The sequence below is a fragment of the Patagioenas fasciata genome, chromosome 1 (genome assembly GCF_037038585.1).
Source record: "Patagioenas fasciata isolate bPatFas1 chromosome 1, bPatFas1.hap1, whole genome shotgun sequence".
Lineage (NCBI taxonomy): Eukaryota > Metazoa > Chordata > Aves > Columbiformes > Columbidae > Patagioenas > Patagioenas fasciata.
The window spans coordinates 92,072,904-92,097,849 of NC_092520.1; the positions used below are offsets into that span (position 1 = coordinate 92,072,904).

General features: G+C 37.5%; 1 protein-coding gene across 1 annotated transcript; it reads left to right on the plus strand.

The window, feature by feature from the left end:
- The first annotated feature begins 176 nt into the window (after nt 1-176).
- Nucleotides 177-24,367, plus strand: IFNAR1 (interferon alpha and beta receptor subunit 1). Its single transcript, XM_065862548.2, has 11 exons — nt 177-432; nt 8,809-8,929; nt 10,424-10,629; nt 11,335-11,492; nt 12,654-12,801; nt 13,533-13,647; nt 14,486-14,688; nt 15,901-16,055; nt 16,877-17,030; nt 19,820-19,974; nt 21,325-24,367. Exons 1-11 carry the CDS (start codon nt 177-179, stop codon nt 21,547-21,549), a joined length of 1,896 nt encoding a protein of 631 aa, XP_065718620.1. The 3' UTR covers nt 21,550-24,367.
- The last annotated feature ends 579 nt before the right edge of the window (nt 24,368-24,946 follow it).

A 24,946-nucleotide genomic window follows, 5' to 3' on the forward strand; every position in this document is an offset into this window, starting at 1 on the left:
AACACGCGGAGTTACCGGGGCTTTCCGCGGCCGCGAAGCGCCCAACCTCCCTCCTTTCCTTCTCCTTAAGCGACACCTCCCATGGCCGCCACCAGAGAATAAACGCCTGAAGGGGCACCAGCCTCCCACAGTAAGTCGCTCCCCGTGCGCTTCGAGGACAGGCGCACATTAACCCCATGCGACCAGCACGCCGACATCTTCTGTCCCTCCGCAGCCCACGCTGGCCCCGCCCCCACCGCCAGCACCACGGCACCGTGCGGGCGCTGCCTGCGCATGCGCAGTCGTCCGGGGCTTCCGGTAACGGTGCGGGCACCGGTTCTGCTGAGAGGCGGGTGGAAGACGGAGCGGCTGCGATGGTGGTTGGTGTGGGGTGCGCAGCTGTGGCGGCGTTGCTGTCCTGCTTTCTGGTCGTGCTGCCTTTACGCTGCGCAGGTAGGTCTCGGGGAGCGGGCAGGACACGGCACGGCACCCGGGCGGTGGCTAGGGGCTGGTGTGGTGCTCATTCTCAAGGGGCAGGGTGGGCAGTGGCTTGCGCCTCTGCCACCTGAGTGCGGGTGGCCCCGGGAGCCCCGCGGCCGAGGCGTGCGGCTGCCGGCACCCCCGCTTTGGCCCTGCAGCGGCTGCCCGGTGCCTCGGTCTGCAGTGAGAGGGGAGCGTGGCCCCGGAGCCCGCTGCGTAGGCGCCGCTGCCGGGATGCAAAGACATTTAGACCGTGGGGCTGGACAGGTGTGTCTACAGGGGTACGCGAGGCTCGGTGTCCGCTGAGTGCCTTGGGTTTTACCCCACCGCTAAGTAGCTGTCATCATAGAATCATTTTGATTGAAACGGAACCTTCAGGATCGTCTAGTCCAAACATAACCTGACCGTGACACTGAACCATGTCCCTAAGAAACTCATCTACACGTCTTTTAAACACCTCCAGGGATGGTGACTCCACCACTTTCCTGGGCAGCCTGTTCCAGTGCCTGACAACCCTTTCTGGGAAGAAATTTTTCCTAATATCCAATCTGAACATTCTCTGGCGCAACTTGAGGCCATTTTCTCTTGTCCTATCACTTGCTGCTTGGGAGAAGAGACCAACACCCTCCATGCTACAACCTCCTTTCAGCTGCTTCAGGCTTACCCGCTATCTGTGAATTGTAGCAGCTGTAGCGTAAGTGTGGGGCAAACAGGTTTAGAATCCTATTGATTTGCTTGAAAGACATCTCAGTCTGGCCCGACAGAACCTAAAGTATAAATAAGGTAATGAGAGAAGTAAAATTGCCTCTTCTTACGTCCTTAGCGGCAAGAAACAGCTATTGCACAAACCCTTTTGCAAGGGGAAGTATTGTGCAGCCCAGATAAGCTGTAAACTAACTTTGTGCGTGTTTACAGGGTGTTGTGATGTGCAACAGAGAGTATATGAGCTAAGATAGTTTGGATAATGGAAATATTATGGGCATGGCTTAGTGTGTGCGTGCTGTTTCCGATGCCACCTAAACTCTTGAATTCTTTATAAGATTGTGTTGTTCTAGTTGGGCACACATGAAAGGAGACTAGGGAGAGGCTGTTTTCAGGGGTCCATGCTTTGCATTCATTGTAGGATTCAGGCAGAGAAGCAGCTCTGGGACCTTTTCTCTTTCTTTGTTTTCATTCAGCCATTTGATTTGTACATGAATTATTTGTGCATCAGCCCCAAATTCTGTCCCAAAACTGAAAGCATTGTGATCCGTGTAGCTACTTTGGTTAACCCACATATATTACAGCAAATGACTAATGTGCCAACACTACTTCTAGAGTTAGAAGTAATTGCTCTGCTACAGTGACCTCTCACCTTCTGCCTGGTCAAAACCAGCAGTTCTTCTTTGCTGCTCCCGTACAAAAGTTCTGACAGTAGGAGTTCTTCCTGGTTCTCTAGAGCACCTTTCTGCCCATGGAACTAATAACAGTTGGGTCATTTTTGATGTGTGTTTGGTTTTGGCTTTTTTGTTGTTGTTGTTTTTAATATCGCACATAACAGGCCTTCCTTTTCTTCCTGCGCTGAAAGGTTGAGTTCAAGTTTCCATTGTTTCTACCACATGGTTAATGTGATAAACAGCGAGCCATTATGCACTCTTACGGATTTCCCCTTCACTGTCTCCCGAGGGAGAATATTTCTGTCTTGCTGAGACTACTTTCTTCTGTTGTTGAATGGCTTTTGTTATTCCATAATATTATACAATCATTATTAATTTTCAACCATCATTTATTGAACATATCAATTAAGATATTATAAGTTAAGTGATGATGTTTATTTATTAGAACTATTTTGTATTTATTCTAGTTAGAGGAAGGAAGATAGGCAATTGTGCTAAAAGCAAAATTCTAATAAAATTCTAAAAGCAAAAGTCTAATCTCTTATAATGTTCTCAGCACCAAAGTGGCATCATGCTTTAAGTGAAGAAACATTAAGTCATTTTAAATGTCTGGCTTTTTTTCTGGTTTATTTTACTAATGATTAAAAGTCTCGATTTTTTGTTATTACTTTGCATATCTAGTTTCTTGCTAGATCATGGAATTTCTCTGGTAATTAGACACTGATGAGTTTACTCCTTTATTCCTTGATTGCTGTTCATGGGGATTTAAGAAATTAATTTAGGGAAGCAAACACGAAACACTCATTGGAAATATGGAGAATCATGTGAAAGGATGGATGGGTGGATCACCTGTCTGTAGTATTGAGAACAACTGTCGTGTTAAATCACGCTGAATTTCTGCTATTCTAAAGTAAAAGGCTATGCAAATAGAAGAGCTGAAATTGCACGTATTTTGGCTTAGTATTGCTTTTGAATCTGTATTGCATACTAATCCCTTAAGCATACTGGAAAAATATTTTATGTTAAACTGCTTCAGTATGACTTTTCCAACTCATCAGAATTTTTTTTCCAGTTCACTGTCAAGAGGAAGGATGTGTCAAGTGGGGACCTGCTAATAATCTGTGTGATAGAACAGTGTAAGCTTATGAAATCCACATATAACTAGGTGGGAGATCACAATTGTTTTGAAAAGCAGGCATAGGATTGAAAAGTATCCTGACAAACTGGAGAAATTATCCAGAAAAAAGCACAGTGGTATTGAAAAAGGATGTGTGCAGGACCATGTACTGAGGCAAATAAAGGGTAACAAAGGATGGTCTAAATATCGGTTCTGAAAACAAACAAACAAACGTGCAACATTACAATGCCTTGTAATTTATATGTACAATTTTAAGTGCTATGCTGTAGAAAACTCCGAAAGTATTGGGGCACAGCAGTGCTAATAGGAATGAAAATGTTAGTTTGTGTCTTACAAGTTAGACTTCCATTTATTAATCTCAACTGGAGTATTGTGATTTTCTTGTTTCAAGCAAGTTCAGCTATGTGGAAAGAATACAAAATAGGACAGTAAAAGTAATTCTAAGAAATAGAAAACTTGGCTTAAAAGAAAAACTAAAACAATTGTTGTTGCCATTCAGTTTTCTCTTCAGCATTAGTGATGTTTAACATAGTTTTCAGATATGTCTGATGTAAAGAATAATGTACTGAAGTATCTGTAAGCAAAAAGTACATGGGCTAAATGTGCTTAGAGAAGATGTAGGTCACATTCTGGGTTTTGCAGTCTGTAAACTCTTTGTTGCCCACGGACTATGAACAGCAACTAAGCAAGTATCCTTGCTGTAAGGAAACTTAGATCTGTTCTTCAAAGATCCAGACCTCTGACAGAATCTGCTAGGAAATCTGCTCTGGGAGTTTTTGCTTTTAATTTACAGAAGACTTTCCATAGTCTCCAGTGGAAAGGCTGGTGAAATATTTCAGGAGACTGGAGGCCTGTAAAAATAATTATGCAGTGATAGAAACCATAGGATTTCTCAATGCAAGCATGTGATGATTTATGTAGAATTGCCCACCTGTTTTCTGCAGTGTGAAATACAGGTGATCTTGCAAAGTTTCTGTGCTTCCAAAATATGAATGAGTGATTAGGAAGTGTTAAAATGCAAATTGGTGATCATAACTTTTAACACATTTCAACCCAAGACATTCCTCAGAGTATAAAAGTATAGTTGGCTCTCTGATATTATATCCTTCTTACCTGCAACGGGAGATGGAATAAACAGATGGAAGAGCATAATTGCAACTTGGAACCCTCAATAAACTGGTATTTGAATCTGGATAAGAAATTTGATTTCCTGGTGAAGATAGTTCGAGTTATCAGGGTTGTCTGTCAGGACTGGGAGATCCTTCTGAAGCAGTAATCTCGTTTTCTGACCAGGGCAAGGAAGAAAGTACCTGATGAAGCTTGAGATAGATCTACAAAGAGTGTTGTGTTTTCTCAGGTTTGGTGGGTTTTTTTGCTGTTATGTTTTATACCAGATGAAACAAAAAGGATGTCTAGTCCAGCATTCATCTACAGCAGCAATTGATAGTGGAGTTGGAAAGGATGAAAAAGCAAGTATATGGTGACATTTCACAGCGTAGTGTTACAGCAATCTATAGTGTTAGGACTTTGTATTTGACTCCGAGTTCATAAGGCAGGTCAGAGCTGAGCATTCAGATAGTCCTAGGGAAAGGAATTCCACAGGCTAAGTGTTAAAGGAAACAGCAGTTGAATTTGTTGGCTTAGAGCAGAACAGTGCTTGCTTTGATGCTTCTGACTTTGTGTTAAGACAGCAAACAATCTTTTGTCACTTGCATTCCCCATGCCACTCATTAGGTGTCTGTCAATCTGTCATATCCTCCCCTCAGTCTCCTTTGTAGGATCAAGAATCATAGTCTGAATTCTACCAGGATGGAAGCTGTTCCATACCTTGGATTGTCCTTGTCACCCTTCTCTGCCTTATTCTGATCTTGCTCTCAGCTTATGACAGTGGGCACTCTGAAGGTGCACATAGTGTTGAAGTCTATAACGAGTTTATATAATCTCATTAAGTTTTCAATTTTACTCCTTAATTCTGTATCAATTTCTAACTTTTTTTTTTTCCCTTTTTGACTCTTGCTGAGCACCGACTGCAAGTTTTCACACTTTTACATTTTTGTTGAATGTAACATTGAACAAACAACTTTCTGAAAATTGCATGAAAACTATAGGGTCTTCCCTGAGTGATTGGTACAATTTACTTTTAACCCTGTAGTGGATTTTAAGTTAATTTTATAGGTGATGTCTCTGAATAGCATGTTTCTGTTTATTAAAGTTCGGTAAAGGCTATTGTGTGCTGCTGAAAAATGCTCTTGATCCCTGATTTCAGCAGCTTGTAAGAAGAATTAAAGAGAGTAAATGTCAAGATGGAGTCCAGCCTTATTCAAACTTTTATGAGGAAGTGCTTGAAAAAAAGAGGCAGTCAAACCTGAGATTTGTAAAGGTCATCTTTTGGACCTTTATCCAAAGCTGTTCTGGAATAAATCCCTTCTCATTCACTTTGTGTGCTCTTACTTCAGAACTGGAATACTGTATCTTCTTCTGAAGGTCAGAATCCAGAACTGTGTTTTTATAATATGGTTTGTATCCAGAGAGAGGACATGATTGTTTGCTGTGGTGTTTACCAGCTTTAGAAAAAGCCGGCCTAGCTTGAAACATTAGTTGGATGTCTTACCTCAGTGTGGTTTTTTGTAACTTGGGGAGAAGGTATATGTTATTAGCACGTGAATCTTGAAACTATTTTGTTTCTGCTTCCAGACTTCCTTTTTTTCTATCTGACCTCACACTGAAAAGGTCTAATAAGAATTATCGTAAAGCTTCATGCTATGTATAAGATAAGGATTTGACAATGTGGGAAAAATCCTCTGTAAGTGCGGTGAATATTTGATTTTCTACCCAAGGCAAACAAAAATAATAGTCTTAACACACGGTAGCGTTTTTTTTATCAGCGTTGGAGCTCTGTCGGTACAGTGTGGTTCTAAGCTAGTACTGTGTTATCTAATCCTGCCATTTTATGCTTTACTCCAAGGTTCTGTGTTGTTCTAGTAAAGAATCTACCTTGGGAATCTCCTGTTGTAAAGACTTCTGTTTAGTACTGCCATGGCAGGTTTTTGAACCTGGTATGTGTGCTGCTAGAGAACTGAGGAGACCATAGCTCATGTCCTGTCTAATTCAGGAGGCTGTTCAAATGTCAGCAGTGGAGTTACATCCCCCAAAGGTGGTTTGAAACACATTTTCTATCAGACTGTTTATTAAGATCTTTTACAGATAAATATTTAAACAGAGATTGAGTATATGAATGTTTTTTTCAAGTCTCTGTGAATACTCGAATACGTGTATTTACAAGGAAAAGCACTGCCCTGCATTTTAGATGTGACAGATCTCAATCTGTTGATATTTCTTTAGAACTGAAATTGAAAGTGTTATGCTGTATCACAGCACTTAAATCATCTTCCATTTGATCACAATGCAATCAACCTTACTAAGCAAGATTAGAACATTCAGTTATCAATTACCTTTGGTGGTATTCTTCAAACAAATTATTATGTTCTTTTTCAGGTGATTCTGTCAGGCTCACACTTCCGTGGTAATAGCAGAGTTGTACTTTTTTTTTTTTTTTTTTCCCTAACTATTATTAAAAGCAAGTGGAACTTTTTTGTTCCAGGCTTTTTGGTTCTAAAATTTAACACAGACATTCTCAAATAAAGTGAAAATAATGTTTTCCCATGACAAGAGTATTTTCTTTCTGAAGGGATATAAGTATTCAAAATTGCTATTATTTGCCAAAATCTGAAATAGCTGTTTTTGTTATCATAAGCTGTTGGGCTGAACTGTAGCTATCTGTTGGATAACTATCTGGAAAAAAAAAAAGTTATTTCTTTTGCTTTCTGTTTTCTGATGATCAAGTGTAGTTTGGCATTCTCTGGGTTTTCTTAGTCTGTCATCTTAGAAGCCTAACAAATTCATGCATTGTGGAAATAATTTCTGAGGTTTTATTGAATTATTTTCCTTTGAGGTTTTGTGCTTTCAGGAGTTATTTCCAAAAGTCATTAGTCTGTGGTTACCACTTTAACTTCATTCTCCAAAGGATTTTGCAGACTTCAGTTTATAGATTGCTTTTCCACACACATTTCCTTCTTATAAAAAGGACTTGGTCATCATGTAAAATGTGAAACAGTTTTGGAAATGAAGAGCCACTCCTGAAATCAAATTCAGGATAAACCTTTAGATACGCAAACACATATGGATTGCCCAGGTGAAATAGGACATATTTGTTCTGATTTCTTCCTAATACAATGAAATATTAGACTGACATCAAAAAGCAATTTCAGAGTGATGGTCACTAACATGTTTTTAGAAGTTGTGGCCATTGGCAAGTGATTAATAGTGTAACACACAACTGGTTAAAATAGAAAGTCAAGTCAGAGAGGTGTGTGGTGATTTTTCTTTATTATTATTATTAGTCTATGGTTTCATTTTTTTTCCCTGACGTGTTAGAAGTTGAAAGGGCATTCTTAGTCAGAGGACAGAGGTACATGCTGCCTAAATTGTACATGGTGTGGGTTGTCAGAGATGCCTACTACAGGATACCAGGCAGAAGGACTTAGATGGAGTTTCAGCTCTATAAATCTGGATATGGCTGCTTAATTGGTAGGTTTGGTATCATTTTAGTCACTTCGACCTGTGGTTTCCTCAATTCATGTGTATTGCCTGGGCCTTCACACTGTTGCCTTTTGCCCTGGATGCCACAGTCTTAGTTTCTAGTACTAGAAATCTTTCAGTTCAAACTTTCAGCCTTGATTGTAACTGCTTCACCTCACTGCTTTGAAGCAGTGCCATAGACTGGTGTGAAATAACTCAAGCAAAACGTGCTTTGTAAATAACTAGATAAATTTCAGTTTTCCTAAGTATCAGAATAATTCCTTCTCCCACAGCATTGTTACTTTCATCTGTCCTCTGATACACGAACTATATACAAATGGGGCACCTAGGATTCAGCGTATCTCAAAGTTAATGGTAAAGAAGTCTTTCTTAGGAAGTGGGATATAATGTAATTATCAGGCAGTTGCTTTGTTGTTGTTTTGGTCTTTGTTTTTTGTTTGTTTGTATTTTCAATAATTCTCTTTGCACAGTGGAAAATAAAGAGGAGAGAGAGCTATCCTGCAGATGATTCCAGCATGCATGCCTCCCTCCTGTTTGCAATCTGCCTGTTAAGCCTTCTCTTCTTGTGGTCTGGTCCTTTACTTGATGTTATGGATGTTCTTATACGTGTCCTGAGACTTAGCCGTTGCCCTCTATGAGTCATTTTATGTGCTGTTCCTTGTGTAAAAGAAAACACAGGATTGCCATGACCAAGACACAAGATCTGCTATGTGATGAAGCCTCACTGAAAGGGATTTATGTTCAATATGTTAAATTTATGACTGTAACACATGGCATAAAACAAGTATGCTATGCTCTGTCTGTCTGCAACTGTGAAATGACACCATTAGATGAATCCCTAGCACTTTGCAGCAGAGATCCAGATGTTGGATCCGACCAATACAATACTCATTTAAATGCATTCAGACTGTTTATAACCAACCCATGACAGTGAACACAGGCCTTGAATGTTACAGCTGTGTAGACTTTTTTTAAAAGGGTGTGGGGAGAAGGACCTTAAGCGCAGAGGAAAGAGTTGTGTGGTCAGATAGGTGAAGGGCCTCCCTGATGTATGGCTCCTGAGAGAGATACTGAAGTGCCTTTTGAGTAGCATGGAGTTTTCTTAACTCTTACGTTTATTGGTATTTCATTTCACTATAACTCTCTGCTTCTTTTTGAACAAAATCAAGTTATTCTTAAGTTATGACCTGATTATTTATCCCAATCTTTATATACCTTTATGCTACTTTCTTTTAGGCCGAACTGATCTGAAGAGTCCACAGGATATTCAGGTCTATGTTGTAAATACAAATTTCACACTAAGGTGGAACTACACTGGGAATGATACCAACGTGACATTTTCAGCAGAATACCGGTGGTAAGTAGTAATTTTATTCTGAGCTAGAAATGACTGATGCTTATTTGTGTAGAGGAGCATATTAATTAATTACTATGGTTCTTGATACTGCCACATAAAACTTCTAGAGAGTTTCTGAAATCCACAAAGTAGAGGCCAGGAAGACTGAGTCTTGAAATGAAGCGGAATCCTAGTATCCTCCTTCGTTTGTCTAATTCATATGTAAAATTAGCTTGTTCACCAGTAGCAACGTGTTAAAAATGCAGAACACACTTGGTAGTATTGCTTAATACTAGAGTGGTTCTTTGAGAAGATTAACTGGTACACTTAGAAATGTTTCATTTAGATTTGTTCATTCTCTGTTGTGGTTTTTTGTTTGGTTGGGTTTGGTTTTTTTGGGTTTTTTAGCTACATTGTGGCCACACACACAGAATTTGAGAGAATTTTCAGTGTAGCTTTTGAATAATTTGTCAGTGTTTATGGATCCAGATTTCTGCAAAATATAATTACCAGATGAGACTATTTAATTTTTTTTTCTTAAACTTTTCCATAGTTTTCTTCAATTATTTCATATACCAATAGTTAGGCATGCATATATGTATGCATATATGCATGCATATATGTATTTGGTACTTTGTGGCACTTTCCTGACAAATAAATACTAAAAACCACTTCTACTATAAAATCATATAAGAAGGTCTTTATTTTTAGGATTTTTCTAGTGTATAAATTTGGATTAAAAAAAAATTGCGTTCTTAAATGTATAAATGAGAAACAACTGCTTTACTTTAAAAGCATAAAACTGGTCTAAAGGATAAGATAGGAATTGAGGATAAACAATTATTACTTCAAGTCCATGCCTTTTTTTGGTGAGGACATTTTTAATCTCTATATGAAGTGTCTCTTCCTCAAATAAGGTATGGATGTCTGTTAACTCACAAGCAAAATAGCTTCTGTAAAGCTGATTATTCCAACACTTATTTCTGAACTCCACTTTTGTCCGTTGTGTTTTTCTTTTTCCCTAATCTATGTTCCTTGCTAATGTTAGAATTGGGTTGGGTTTTTTCTTGCTGCTTTTATGCTCTTTGAAGCACTTCTTGTCATCAAGACTTTTAACTTTCTTCCAAAGAATCATAAAATCATTGCCCGACTAAGATTGTGTATTAAATATATGTCTGGATTTTGACAGTTCTTTGATGCTTTTTTCTGACACTGTTTGTTTACATGGTGAATAAAGCAAACTGGATGGTTTCAGACTTTGGTATCAGACTTCGCCGACTGATAGTTAACCTTTGGTAATAAGGCTAAATTAATAAATTAATGGAGTAAATTAATGAATTAAATGGTGATATGAATTCCAGGGTAACTAAGTAGATAGCACTGATTAGAGTGGTGCTGGTGATAAAACAGCATTAAATGCTGTGGCATTTATTAGCATTAAAAAGAAAAGGAAGAAGAATCTCAAGACTTAAATTGTGTCTTGGCTCTATTTTGGGGGTTTTTGCTTTCTTACAGGTGTGAATCTGTTGATACAAATGAAAAAGAATGGAAAACAGAATGGAAGGAGTTGCCTGGTTGTCAAAATATTACTCTCACAGAATGTGACTTTTCCTCAGCAATAACCAAATACTATGATGAACATGATGTGCGTATAAGAGCTGAAAGAGGGGAAGAATTGTCTCCATGGTCTAGCATTTTTGAAATGACTCCATATGCTATAGGTATGATCTCTGTATATGCTGCAACATTTTTAGTTAAATTGCCTTCAGCACATAATTGTGGAAAAATGTGTGTGGTTTCCATTGCTGAGAACAACAAGAGATGGTGTTTTTCTCAACTGTAATGTAATACAGGGTATTGGCAGGTCATAGAATGTTATGGTTCTCTCTTTTTCTGGAAAGAGGGAAGTATTCTAAGTGATACTGTTTTTCTGACAGCATTTTCTGCCACTCTATTTTTCTACATTTTGGAAAAATCCTTTTTGACAGTGGATTTTTCTGGAAGTTTTCTTCTGACCTTCTGACTATTTTTCAGTAGTTACAGTATAGTATGGTACTGAAGCCTTCCCTCGATGTTGGATTGATTTGTTTGAACTAGGTTTCTTGCCTTGCGTGTTTCAGAATAAGTTATACTGGTTTTCACTGCAGATTCTGAAAAACATGCGCTAGTAATATTGCATTTTAACTCTCATGCTTTTAGAACCAGGTAACGGGGTTCGTCAGGTTGGATTTCTATTAGATACTGCCCAAGATTCATGAAAACTAAGATCTTATAGGCAATTACTGTGATCTTGTTACTGTCTCAAAAGAATTAAAAATAAGATGCTATAGGCAGTTACCATGGTTTTATTAATGTAGATGACTTTTTTGGTGTGTTTGTCTTTAAATGAGCATGCTTGACTTTTTTTTCTCTTTTAATATTTGCAGCTCAGATCGGTCCCCCAGGAGTAGAGTTGCAGTCCACAAATGGAGTCATAAAAATTAAGGTTTCTCCTCCAGAAGCAAATCAGGTCCGAAAAATGTGGATAGCTGATCTAAGTTTTAAATATATTCTAGTTATCTGGGAAAATTCATCAAATCCAGAGGTATCGTTTTGGTTTTTTGTTTTGTTTTACTTTTTAAGCTTAACATAACTGTCAGAGATGTACTGTAACTGCTTCATACTCTCAAGTGGAATTATTTAATTATGTAACTGCATAACTGTTGCTATGCTGTTTAAAAGTTGAGAGGGGGTGTTTCCTTGGAGTTTTTTGGTTTTGTTTTCACTAGAGGATTGTATTAGGTATTTTGTGATAAGAGTTTATTTCTGTTAAATGCTGGAGCCACTTTCCAAAGCGTGAGGAAGAAAGTGAAACCATCTCAGATGTGTTGGAGCAGGAGCCACCCTCAGCCAGCAGGAACAGGGAGAAGAAAGAGTTCAAGGCAGTGGGAAAAAGCATTTACAGTAAGGCATAGATATAGGGGAGGGGAGAGGTAAGAGGCTAACACAGTCTTTCTCAGACCATATAGCTTGACTACAGCTGTCAGTAGGCTGTATCATTAACTAAGTTCTTTATACTGTAGTTTGGGGTTTTTTTAGGGATTCTTTCGGGGTCTTGTAATTGTGAACTAGTATCCAAGCCATAACGTGTGTCTTGCACAGCAGATATAGCTATTTGGTAAAGACCAAGGTAGAAACAGTTTGGGTGTTTTTTTATCCTTCAGGGGGAATGAGTGCCAGCTAGATTAGGATAGGAATTGAAGAGATATCTGTGGTCATTTGGAAGACCTAGTCATAAGCATTACAAACCAAAAGGGGAAAAAAAAAGCTTTAAGTGAAGTACAAGCTGTGTACAAAGGTCAGTCACTGAAATACCTGGTAAACCAGGAGGTAGCAGCGGGGGAGTGTTTGTTCAATGAATTAAGGGATGGAAATTTACTGTTTCTCTTCTGTGTATGTGCCTGAATATTTGTGTGGTGAGTTATGTGTCATGTAGAGCAGTGCTGGAATCCCTCCCAGCTTTCATGTGTTAAAGGAGCACAACATGTTCCTTCCTCTCAATCATGTGGCTAAGTTAGAAACTTCCCTTTTACATTTATTCAGCTTGTATATTGTCCTTCGTTCCTTATTCTAGCATTTTGCATGGCACATTGTATAAATGGACTGAAACCTCGGGGTGGGAAGGCGTGGAAAAGACACTTTAAAAAAATCAGCTCACTGGAAAGAAAAGTTATCTTCATATGCTGTTTGCAATTGCTTCTTACAGGTCAGAAGCCAAAGTATTTTTCCTACTGACACAATTGATGATCTTGCACCAGACACTACCTATTGCTTGAAAGTTCAAGCAACTCTTCCTTCAGAGTACCAAGAAGGCTTATTCAGTCCCATTCATTGTGTAAAAACTACCCATAAAGGTACAGAGTAAAATTGTTTTATCTTAAAATGATTACTCGAATTTAAATGGTTGGAAAGTAAATTGTTCTAAAGCAATGGAGATATGTAGAAATACCAAGTTCCTACTCATTTTGGTATAACAGCAATCTTGAGAGTTATGTACTTTTTCTTTTTAAAATCTGTATAAAATATGTCACCTATCAGTAGTAGAGTTTTAATAGTATAAAAAGGTTTTTGCTCGGAGGCAAATTCTGTCTGTTAATTTCAATGGCAAATTAACTACTTTCTGTATTTTGGAAAAATGGATATTTTTGAATTTTTGACTTTAAATCAGGAGGATAGGGATGTATATGTAGGAAAAACAAAAACCTCTTATATGTTTGGCACCAAATGAGTGCATATAAAGGTGAATGAAGCTTAAAAACTTTTTTTTTTTATGCAGGCCTTGGCAAATTTAATATTACAGACTCTGAAGAATGGCTTAGTGGCAATTTGCCACCAGTTGCTTGTTTTGCATGTCTAAATTTATATTCTTTTGTGTGCTGTTCAACTGTCAGTTTGAGTACTTTTAAATGTTTATTTCAGAAAAAGAAACAGTGTGGGAATGTAGAAAGTCAAACATTAGATTGAATGGATGGTACATAAAAATTACTTTGTGTGTGTATTTTACACATTTGTTTCATCAAGTTATTGTACATAATATAAATCTTTTCAATAACTGCAGGCTTCCTTTTCTTTTTGTTTTGAGCAGTAAATGACCTACTCTGTGCAACAAATGTGAGAATTCTTGCTTTGAATATGAAATTTCATCTGCATTGGAATAATCAGTATAAACAACGTGTGAGCTACAATGTACAGTATCTCATGTGAGTTAAACAATTTCCGTATCTCTGTTTAAACAGGTCATGTCATTCTAAACGCTATCCATTGTATTTTGCAAATAATTATTAGAAGTTAAAGCGAAATATTTAGCAAAAGTGTCTTAACGTATTCATTGAAACATTGTGTACCTCATCTGGATACTGTGGCTTTTAAAAGGATTGTGTATAGCATCACATCCTAGAATTTCAGGTACTAACCTTCTTTTGAGTATGTTAAATACCTGATGGAATGGACTAAGCGACATTTTTAGATGATGTGAAGTTTTCGTTGCTTTGTATCCTTTTGAATATGAACAAATTAGATGAGTAGAAGTGAATAAAAATGCAGGTGTTCAAGGTTTCAATTGTCAACCTATTTGATTATTTCTGGTCAGATCCCAACATGGCAAAAAAAAAAACCCAAGTCTGTAAACCTGTATTTTAATATCCAGTTGTCACACAAACATTGTGGCCAGCATCTAAATGAAGAGGAGAGATACCTCTAGTGTTCTTTTGGAATCCCTTTGGCACGACAGGAAAATAATCGACTTAATTAGAACTTTACAAAAAAGTCTTCATCTGGATTTTAAAAATTTCTAAAACCCACATAAAACTTTTCTATTGAGGCTTGATTAAAGCACTAGTTTGGATTTCCTGATCCAGTTAACTTCATTGTTTCAGTTATAAATTTTTAAAAAATCTAAATATGAGAAATTTCTGAGGCCAATTCTTCCAAAAATATAAAAAAGCTGTATAGCATGAACAAACATGCTTTTTTTTTAAATTTGTGGGGTTTTTGAGTTTAATGATTTTGCATCAAAACCTATTTTAATATCTCTTGCAGTGGGTATCTAAAGGAAGTTCCTGGTGATTACTCCACGAAGTGGCTCAGTGTACCTGGATGTGAAAACATCACTGATACACAATGCGATTTCTCATCTATCATCAGTACTACTCCTGGATTTTATTATCTCCGTGTGCAGGCCATGAGTGAATATAATAAATCGTGTTTATCTAATGAAGTGAAAGTAGATCCTCTGATAACAAGTAAGCAATCGTATTTTCTTAAGTGTTCATTTCTCAACAAACTTGTACCTAATGCTATTATTTGCAAAAAGAAACTTACCAGTTAAACGAAGCTGAATATGTAGTTCACCTACGGAAACTGTGTTGGGAATCCTGGCTTCGTCAAGGTAAACAGAAGTTTTTCCATATTCTTCAGCACAGCCAGTATTTCACTCTATTTAGAATCATATCATTTGCTTTACAAAATTAAACCTAAACCATTATATGCCGTTTTATAATCTCACTGTATATTACATTAATCACTGTGTGAGATGCACTAGGGATATTTCTAGTACAGGCTTTTGCCATCGGTGGGGAGCATTTCTTGGTATCTTGGGAGAAAAATGCCAAAATCAAAGAATTTTGGAATCCACCGCCTCTGTTTTCTTGTGCATTTACTCTCATGTCCTCCTTCTCTCTACCTCTGCGCAATGCACCCCTGAATTTTGTGCTGAAGCAGTTTTACATTGATATATGAACCTAAAGAGCTCCATGAAAAAGCAGCCTTAAATGATAGTGCCATCTAAGTCAAAACCATGTAAAACTCTCCAGAGTGAAATTACGGTAACTTTTATCTTTGGTGCATTTCTTTGATTTTTGTGAGAAATGTGACCTTGCTAAAATGTTTGACTTCAAAAATGTTACCATAAATATCAGTAAATGTTTATCTAATATGTAGGATAATATTCCATTGCCTTCTGTATTGAAGATGAAATCAATAGCTATTCTATATGTCAGCTTTCCTTTGTCCAATCTCTTGGTAGTTAGATAATTCTTTAATGAGATAACAGTGACCTAGATATATAATTCAACAAAAGAAAACAAAAACTGTGATGCTTCTCACTTTTCAACTATACTATAACTGTGGAAGAGGGTATATGTGAAAAAGAGAGCCCATGTCCTGATGAGCTGAAGAACTGTTCAGTTGTTTCACATTGACTTGCACAGACTTAATTCCACAGTCTCTGTATTTCATGTCACTGAAACTTGCAGAAGCAACACGTGAGTATGGAGGAGAAAATAATTGACATATTTGTGAGGACTCGAGATTCTGAATAAATTTGTTAGTCAAGTTTGACTTTTAAGTATACGTTTCTTAAAACTTGTCATATATTTAAATTACAGTATGTTATACAATGTTTTTATTTTTATTCTTTCATTCTTATTTTTAACTTTTTTAAAAATTATCTGAAGATGAAATTGGCCCTCCTGATGTAAAGGTGGACATCAGCGATGTTTCGCTCCATATCCAGATTTCTCCTCCAGGAGGATCTGAGTGTGAAATCATGAGGGACCATTATGATTTGTCTTACCGGATTCTGTATTGGAAGAATTCATCAAATAATGAGGTATGAACTAGTTGAATACTTAAAACAGTATATAAAATTTGTTATGACTTAGATACTGAATTTGAGTTCTCCTCAAGAAGCTTATTTTCAAAAGAGGCACATATATGGTGTTTCAGTCATGCAATCAATTTAGTTTTTTTCTGAAAGATTCTTTTAACAATCTGGTCATGATAACTTTTATCACAAAGTAATTGAGATTTTAATCTTTTTCCATTGATATGGCTATATGTAATGACTTGTAGAATTGGACTAAGTTTTGTGCAAGCTGCTAGAGGCCTCGCTTTTGTATAGAAGTTGTAGGATTCTTGTGATGCAGTCTTTCTTACGGCACGACTCTGTGCACTGTCTTAATAATGCAACTTCCAGCACCTCAAATGTTTTTCTTTCTGTATTTGCAGTTGTATAGCTATATATATCATAAAACAATGAAGTCTTGCATGCTTTTTGCTCATGTTTTAATGAATCTTTCTATATTCTTTAAATGCTTCTTATGGTAAAATATTTTACAGTAATTAGTAAAATTGTATGTGTAGATGCATGGAAGGAGAGAACAAGGTGCAACACGAAGATATTTCACTTTGCACACAGCTTTCAACTCTAAAATTTCAGTATGATGAAAGCAGTTTGTTCCTGCTGCTGTTTCCTGAATGTGTTTGCTTAGGAGGGAGTTATGTGGCTTATTTTATTTTATTTAATCAAGTGCAGAACAGTGTCTAACTTGTTACAGAATTACTTCTTCAGCAGACACCAAAATTCTAATCTATCTGAGTGATTCTCATGTTATGCATGTGCATCTTATTCTTCCAATTTTTCATTTTCAGGAGGAAGTCAAAATGAAAGAGGTAAAACAAACAATAGCAACAGTCTCTGATCTGACACCCTCGACTTCGTACTGTGTAAAAGTACAAGCATTCTCAGAAGCCTACAACAAAAGCAGTGATTACAGCAAAGAGGAATGCATCAAAACACCTGGAGGTAGGAAGAGCTTGGGAATTGTTACATCTCTGGAAGTAAAATTGCTAGCCCTTGATAGGCCTTTGCAGGTCTTGCTAGTTAAAATATATTTACAGCATGACTTAATGGCCTCTCAGAGTTAGCACCTAGTTGGGCAGAGATCTGCATCAGCAGTCAGTCACTTGGCTGCTCTGTGTTCTCTCCTGCTGCTAAACTAAGAAACTGCTTCTGTTCTGACTGGATCAAAATTACATTCTGGTTATTCCACAACACAACTCAGTTCAGAAATTATCTCAGATTAATAACTGTAGTGATTGTGAATTAAATTTAGTTCTGTGCAATGACTTGCTAATAGGCAAGCTTTAATTTCTAGTATTTTAAGATATTTTTAGGAGGGCTTAAGGAATCACTAGATATTATGTTTTCAATAATATTTTATTCTTGAAATTGCCTTAATTCTTCTGTGAATAAATTAAATTTTTTTAAATCCTGTGCTGAAGTATGAGGAGACAAATCATCAGACTCATTATAACTGAAAACTCACCTTTGTGCAAAGTGAGAATGCATTTGTAGATGGATTCCACTCAGAACACAAGAGCAAGTTATCTGTTGAATTTAATTTGGCCAATTATTTTCTCTTAACAGACTGTAACACTAGAAAAGTAACTAAATACCCCAACTGACTTAAATCTAAGAAAGTGTAATAATAGTAATGCTACATTCTCACATCCTAAGTGTTAGGATTCATTTATATTGTAGTCCTTGCTGTTTTGTTTTTATCAAGCATAAAAAAACCCCAAATGTTACTTTTTTTACCCTCATAAGATAAATTCTTTAATCTATTTTACTAGGTAGTTATTAGTCTTCCCCATACCCTTTTATTATAATGAGCCTATTTAAGACCAAGCAGTACATTTCAGACTATATATGGAGAGACAGAGTCATACAGATCATGCCCTGTACTTTACGTACATTCTTATATCCCAGTGTGGAAATCTTTCATTCTTTGATTATTTCTAACTGGAAATAGAAATAAAAAGACCTGATTGTCTCATCTTGTGAAGTGTCTCATATTTGTAAAAGGTCTCCTAGTATGTACTTATTTTATGAAGTTCAAACTCCCTTCAGTTTGTTTGTTTGAGATAGTGCCAGAGAACATGTTGCCAAAGAGAAGAGTGGAGTGGAGAAGGAACCTTGCAAGACTCTTGAACTTAAGCACTGAATAGTTTAAGACTATACAGATAAAAGCTTTCTTTGACTATAATAATTTAAAATCAAATTCTGCCATGTATACTCCTTCTACCAAAAGGTCCCAGCCTTAAGTCCTGGAATTGAGCCTAGCCTGTTAGGTTTTCCACAGTTCCTGGGTTACTACAGGAATACAGGAATGCAGGACCATAAACCCATAGAATGGTTTGAATTGGAAGTGACCTTTAAAGCTCATCTAGTCCAAGCCTTCTATCATGAGCAGGGACATCTTCAACTAGATCAGGTTACTCAGAGCCCTGTCCAACCTGACCTTGAACACTTCCAGGGATGGAGCATCCAAAACTTCTCAGAGCAACCTGTTCCAGTGTCTTACCACCCTCATTGTAAAAAAATTTCTTCTTTATATCCAATCTAAAAATTTCTTCTTTATATCCAATCTAATTTCTTCCTTATATCCAATCTATATCCAAAGTTTGAAACTGTGGCCCCTTGTCCTGTCACCACAGGCTTTGGTAAAAAGTGTCCGTCTTTCTTATAGGCTCCTTTTAAATATTGAAAGGATGCAGTATGGTCTCCCCAGAGCCTTCTTTTCTCCAAGCTGAACAACCCCAGCTCTCTCAGCCTTTCTTTGTGGGAGAGATGTGCAAACCCTCTATTTTTGTGGCTTCCTCTGGACCTTCTGTAGCAGGTCCATGTCTGTCTTGTGCTGGAGGCCTCAGAGCTGAGCACAATACTGCAGGTGGGGTCTCACCAGAGCAGAGGGGCCGAGTCACCTCCCGTGACCTACTGGACACACTTTTGATGCAACTCAGGATACTGTTGCCCTTCTGGGCTGCAATTGCAATCACATTGCCAGCTCACGTCAAATTTTGCATTTACCAACAGCCCTAAATCCCTCTCCTCAGGGCTGCTTCCCCACTCTGTATTGATACTGAGAATTGCACTGAGCCAGGTCCAGGACCTTGTACTTGGCCTTGTTCAACTTCATAAGGTTCATAGGAGTTCTTCCCCTGTCCAAGAAAGCACTTTGAATGCTTTTGGGCCCCTGAAGACCCTGCAAGTCTAGGCACTTGAATCATTTCCTGGCTAAAGAACCATGGGCAAACCTCACTGAAGTAATTGCCTATTCTTACTCCATAGCCCATGGGAATTCTTACTCCTGTATCTCTGCCTTTTTGAAGGAACTCAATCAATTACATATAGTGTTCTTTGGGGATAGACCCTGTACACAAGCCATAGCTTGTGTACATAGATTTACATGCATCAGGTGCTTCATGGTAGCTGTTTATGTGCAGCCTTTTTGTCTTACTGTCAAATAGTGACATATAATTGGAATATAACTGGGAATAACTGGATCTTGGTTCTGATCCTGTCTGCAAATGTCTGTGTTCTTACATTGTATAAATATTCTGTGCTCTACTTTCAATAGATCTAAGATACTCGAATGGCATCATTTTTATAATGATCATCGTAACTGGCTATAGTACTGTAGAAATATGAAATTTTATGATAAATACTGTAGCAGATTTGAAGATAATCTGTTCCTTAATCTTTGTAGTTTATGAATACTTAAGCTGAATGGTTTTTATTTACTTTTTTAGATAAAACTTTACCTCTGATCATTCTAGCAACATTTGTAACTGCCCTGATTGCTGTCTTGCTTGTGGCTACACCGCTTGTTTTTGGCCTGTATCACATCTACAATAAAATCAAATATGTTTTCTTTCCATCATGCCAGCCTCCTTTGAACATAGAGGTAAGATGAGAATTATTTTTCTTATTCAGTAAGCAGATGTTTTTTTAGAAAAATTAACAGAAATTATTATGAAAAAATGTTTATCGGTTGTCCTGTAGTATTATGGGTTTACCAAGATTAATTGTATGGGATTTAACAAAGTGCAGGAATTCCTATGGAAAAAATGGGTAGTAGTAATTTCTAGATTTCTGCAATTAGCAAATATTTAAAGTTTTATGTTTTTTCTTCTTCTATTTGTGCAAAAGTCTTGTTAATTATCCTTCATTCCAGAGAGTGTGCATGTCTGCCCAATGTGATAATGTACTTCGTCCCTGCTACATGAAACCAGAAATGTTTTCGCATTGCGTTATCTGGAAGAACATGCTCTAGCCTTTTTGGCATCCTTTAAAGGATGTAAAGAGAAAGCAAAAATGGAAGCCCAGTCTTTAGAGGAAATTACAGTGTAACAAGCAGCAAATGCTTCTACCATCTCTTGACGTAGCAGCCTGGATGGTCTCTACAAAGGCAGATGTTGCCCAATTTCCAGCTCAGCTTGGTAATACTTAAGAGGGATCCTTTTCTGGAATGAACAGGGCAACACTAAGTGTAGGTGTATTTTGAAATGTAACGAGAAGTGCTGTTCACTGTGCTTTCTTCTGTGTTTCTCAGAACACTGCACAGTGTATGGCCTTCCTAACATATGTCCTCTTCTCACTGAAGGTCCCTAGGATATGTAGTATATGAAGCTTTCTGAATAAAGCTGTCATTTAAAGCCAGTGTTATAGTTTACAAGGGCTAATCTGAATTTAATTAGTAGTATTTGTAAGGCAGCATTTTAGCTGCTTTGTTCGGTAGAATGCTGGTAACATAATTAATGCAATGCATATTTAGAACCTTTTGTGATGGATTTGGTATAAATGTTGACTTCAGAGAATGAATTTAAAACGTAGGATAAACAGCAGTGCACTGTTGAGAGCTGTGTAAGACTTGGTGTTCTGCTGCAGCATCACACTTTCTCTTCTTTCAAACTTTGTTTTATAAATGATAATGATTTGTTTACTTTGGAAACACACACCTGTCATTTCCGTGCTACCACATGATCTTTGAAAGTGTTCTAAATTAAGATTTTCCTTTAGTTCTTGTGTGGCCTCATAAGGCTGTAACCAATGAAATATTGCAATTATATGGACGATTGACAACTGTGAGCGTAGCAAAAGAGTTAAGATTAATGATGGCATATTAGAGGTAGAAAACCGCATTCAGCTTCTGAATATGGTAAACCAGATTCATACAGCTGTGGTGTTAAGTGGAATTACTATTTAGCTATTATGCATGAATGTTAATCTCTCTGTTCTGCTTCTCTTTTTGCAGGGTTTTGGAGGACAGGTTTTTAGCAGTCTTTATCTGTCAACTACAGATGAACCAATAGAAAATTGTTCTATAATTGAGGCTATCACAGAAGAAGTAAATCAAATTGTTTTTAAAGACTACAACCATTCTAAACAGAGCAGTCGAGATTCAGGAACTTATTCAAACGACAGCGATACTTCAGGGAGTAAAGCATCAGAAGAAACACTAGAAAAGGAAATAGTATAACTTTTAAGAAAATCAAATTCGTATATGGGATTGGCAGCATAATAAACACTTAACTTTTTCACTGTGAAAGTTGCAACCTAAGGAAGACGGTATGACTTTGGGATCTTGGTCTTCAGGTTTCCAAATCTGCACTTTCTTAGTGGAAAGTTACAGACCCTCTCTGCTGCAAACTGACTGAAGTTAAAACACAATTGACGCCTCGTACTTTACACCATTTAGACTGACTTTTCATCATACGATAAAAAGAATACCATCTGTGTCAAGAGGAGATCTTTAAGCTTTATATACTTGAACCTGATAATCTCAACAAAAGCCTACTCTGTTCCACCAGAAGAGTTTCTCGCTATCTTAGATGTTTGTTTTGAATGCCAGTGTGTACTGTGACAGAAACCTTAAATTCCAGTATTGAATCTTACAGTGTTTACACATGCAGAAGGAAATTGATGCCGGATATAATTTTAAGAACTTTTCTGACATTCTCTTCCAGCCCCCTCAGGGGCAGTGCTCTTTGGCTCAGCAGGTCCAGAGCAAAAGATGCAAAGACACCAACAGTAGCCTCAGTGAGGTGGCTTCTCTGAGCTTCTTTGTAGAATTCCTTGTGGCCATGACTGTGGGATGATCCCAGCCCCACTTGCCTATTCATGTATCTGCGTCCCTGTATCAGGGTGCTCTTCTCCCTCAGCACATGGTAATCTGGGCAAGTGCGGCAAGGGGAAAAGGCGGGAAGGAGGTTCACTTCACTTTCCTATAAGGAAAAATTTCATAGTGGAAGCTCTTTGTAAATTAGACATTGGCTCAAATTGTTTTGCACTGTATTTAGGATAAAAAGCAACAAACATCCAACTTGATGTACTCTGCAAGAGAAAGCTAAATAATACTGTTATTAGGTTGGTGCAACAGGAATTGCAGTTTTGGACTGTGAATTTTAAATCATCAAAACTAGCCTCAAACACATCTTTATTAATCAAATTAGGAGCTGTTACAATCAACACATTTTGACCAAGAAGAAATAAGTTTGTTTATTCTTGTAGCGTAAAAATCCATGCTTTGGGATTTGACAAACTCTTGGAAAGTATTTTCTGCATCCTGCTGGTTGTGGAAGCATCTTCCTTGCAAAAAGCTGTCAAGATGTTTGAAGAAGTGGTTGGCAAGAGGTCAAGTGAATATGGCAGATGAGACAAAACGTCGTAGCCCAATTCGTTCAATTTTTGAAGTGTTGGTTGTGTGACACGCCGTCAGGCGTTGTGGAGAAGAATTGGGCCCTTTCTGTTGACCAATACCGGCTGCAGGTGTTGCACTTTTCGGTGCATCTCATTGATTTGCTGAGCATCCTTTTCAGATGTAATGGTTCTTCCAGGATTCAGAAAGCTGTAGTGGATCAGACCAGCAGCAGGCCACCAAACCATGACCTTTTTTAGGTGCAAGTTTGGCTTTGGGAAGTGCTTTAGAGGTTCTCTCTGTCCAACCACTGAGCTGGTTGTCATATCAAATCCACTTTTTGTCACACATCACAGTCCAATCAGGAAAAATTGTTCATTGTTATTGCACTGTATAAGACAACACTTCGAAACTACTATTTTTAATTTTTTTTTTCAGTCAGCTCACAAGGCACCCATTTATTAAGCTTTTTCACCTTTCCAATTTGCTTCAAATGCCAAATGGCCGTAGAGTGGTTGACATTGAGTTCTTTGGCAACTTCTCATGTGTTTGTAAGAGTATCAGCTTCCATGATTGGTCTCAACTGATCATTGTCCACTTCCAATGGCCAACTGCTATGCTCCTCATCTTCAAGGCCTTTGTCTCTTTTGGAAAACTCCTTGAACCACTGTTGCCATGTACGTTCATTAGCAGTTCCTGGGCCAAATGTGTTATTGATGTTGCAAGTTGTTGCCGCTGCTTTACAACCCATCTTGAACTTGAATAAGAAAATCACTGGAATTTGCTTTTTGTCTAACATCCTTTCCGTAGTCTAAAATAAATATAAAATACACAGCAAGTAATAAGTCAGTAGCAAAAAAACCCTGTAAAGCGAGAAAAGCGCATTAAAATTATGTATAACATAACTGCATTTATTTAAGAATGTATTCCAATATCAAACAACAAATTTCAACAATGCAAAAACTGCAATTCCTTTTGCATGAACCTAATATTTCATGACAAAGAATGTTAAGGGGTATATTCTTGATTATTTTTTTTCCCCTATGACTACATAACCGGAAGTGTAGAATACTTAATTAGAATTGAGTTGTATTTAGAAGTATGAATCTCTTAACAAGGAAGAAATCCACTTCTGTAATTAGGAGGACTCAGGTTGAATATAGAAAATACCATTTAACAATTGGTGAGGAGGCTTGTCATTCAAAGCTTTTTCAGCTTAGGCCCATTTTGCTGACAGACTTTTCTGTGTAGAAATTATACAGATATGCTGCAATAATGTTTCAATTTGCATGCCACTTCTGGAGTAGTTTTTTAAAGTACCTTATTTTTTTATTAAGAAATTGATTTAGAGTAAACTGATTTTGAGCTTCCTGTGAGCTGTTGTTTATTGTAACAAGCAACTGTTGGTGTTTATATTTTTTTTTCTTTGATTTTGAAGATGTGATCTAATTTTATAAATTTTATATCTTTGTTCATTGAAGAACATAATAAATTTTGCACATGTGCTCTTTTATCCCTTTCTCAGTTCCATGGATTTTTGACGTAGTGACATTGAAGCTACAACATGGATACTGAGGAAGTTCCCATGAGTTCTCAGTTATTGACCTTCCTAAAAAAACCCAATGTGAAGAATATCATATATAAATTTAATTGAGATTTACGTTGGGAGTGTTGCATGATTTAGACAAATCAGAAAGAAGGTGCTAAATCGTTTTCTGAATCGGGACTTAAAATGAGAGCACTGAACATGAACCTTCCACTCGTGGTCCTTGGTAAATGGCTTCCGTCTCTAAATTCTTGTGAGATACTTAAAGACAGTGTGAAGTTGGTTTTGTATGGTCTCTGCGGTAGAATCTAAGCTTACTATGAGGGTGCAATTAGTTGATGCAACTATTCGTCTTTGTGATTCGTGCTGTAGCTGGCCTTCCTGGATGTTTTTTCTCCCAGACAAGTTCAATTGCAGTCTGTTTTACTTATTTGTGACCTACAGTAGAGTTTGTGGGGACGTATTTTCATTTTGGGGATTTTTAAAAGTGAAGCTATTCTAGACATGTTTACTGAAGTAAGGTGTGGTGGTTTGGGGGTTTTGTTTTGTCTTTTTCCATGCTTATCTAGGGAAAATGTTTCATCTGATATTTCAACAGCTAACTGTGGGCTATTATTTTGATAGCTGTTTTCTGTGACACAAGATTTTATTTCCCTCCTGGAGTTTCAGCACTCTGGAATAGTGAATGTCTCC

Coding starts and splice junctions, on each gene's coding strand:
- IFNAR1 (XM_065862548.2), top strand. CDS start 177: ATGCGACCAGCACGCCGACATCTTCTGTCCCTCCGCAGCCCACGCTGG. Junction 8,930..10,423: donor TTTTCAGCAGAATACCGGTG/GTAAGTAGTAAT, acceptor GCTTTCTTACAG/GTGTGAATCTGTTGATACAA. Junction 17,031..19,819: donor ATGCATCAAAACACCTGGAG/GTAGGAAGAGCT, acceptor TTACTTTTTTAG/ATAAAACTTTACCTCTGATC.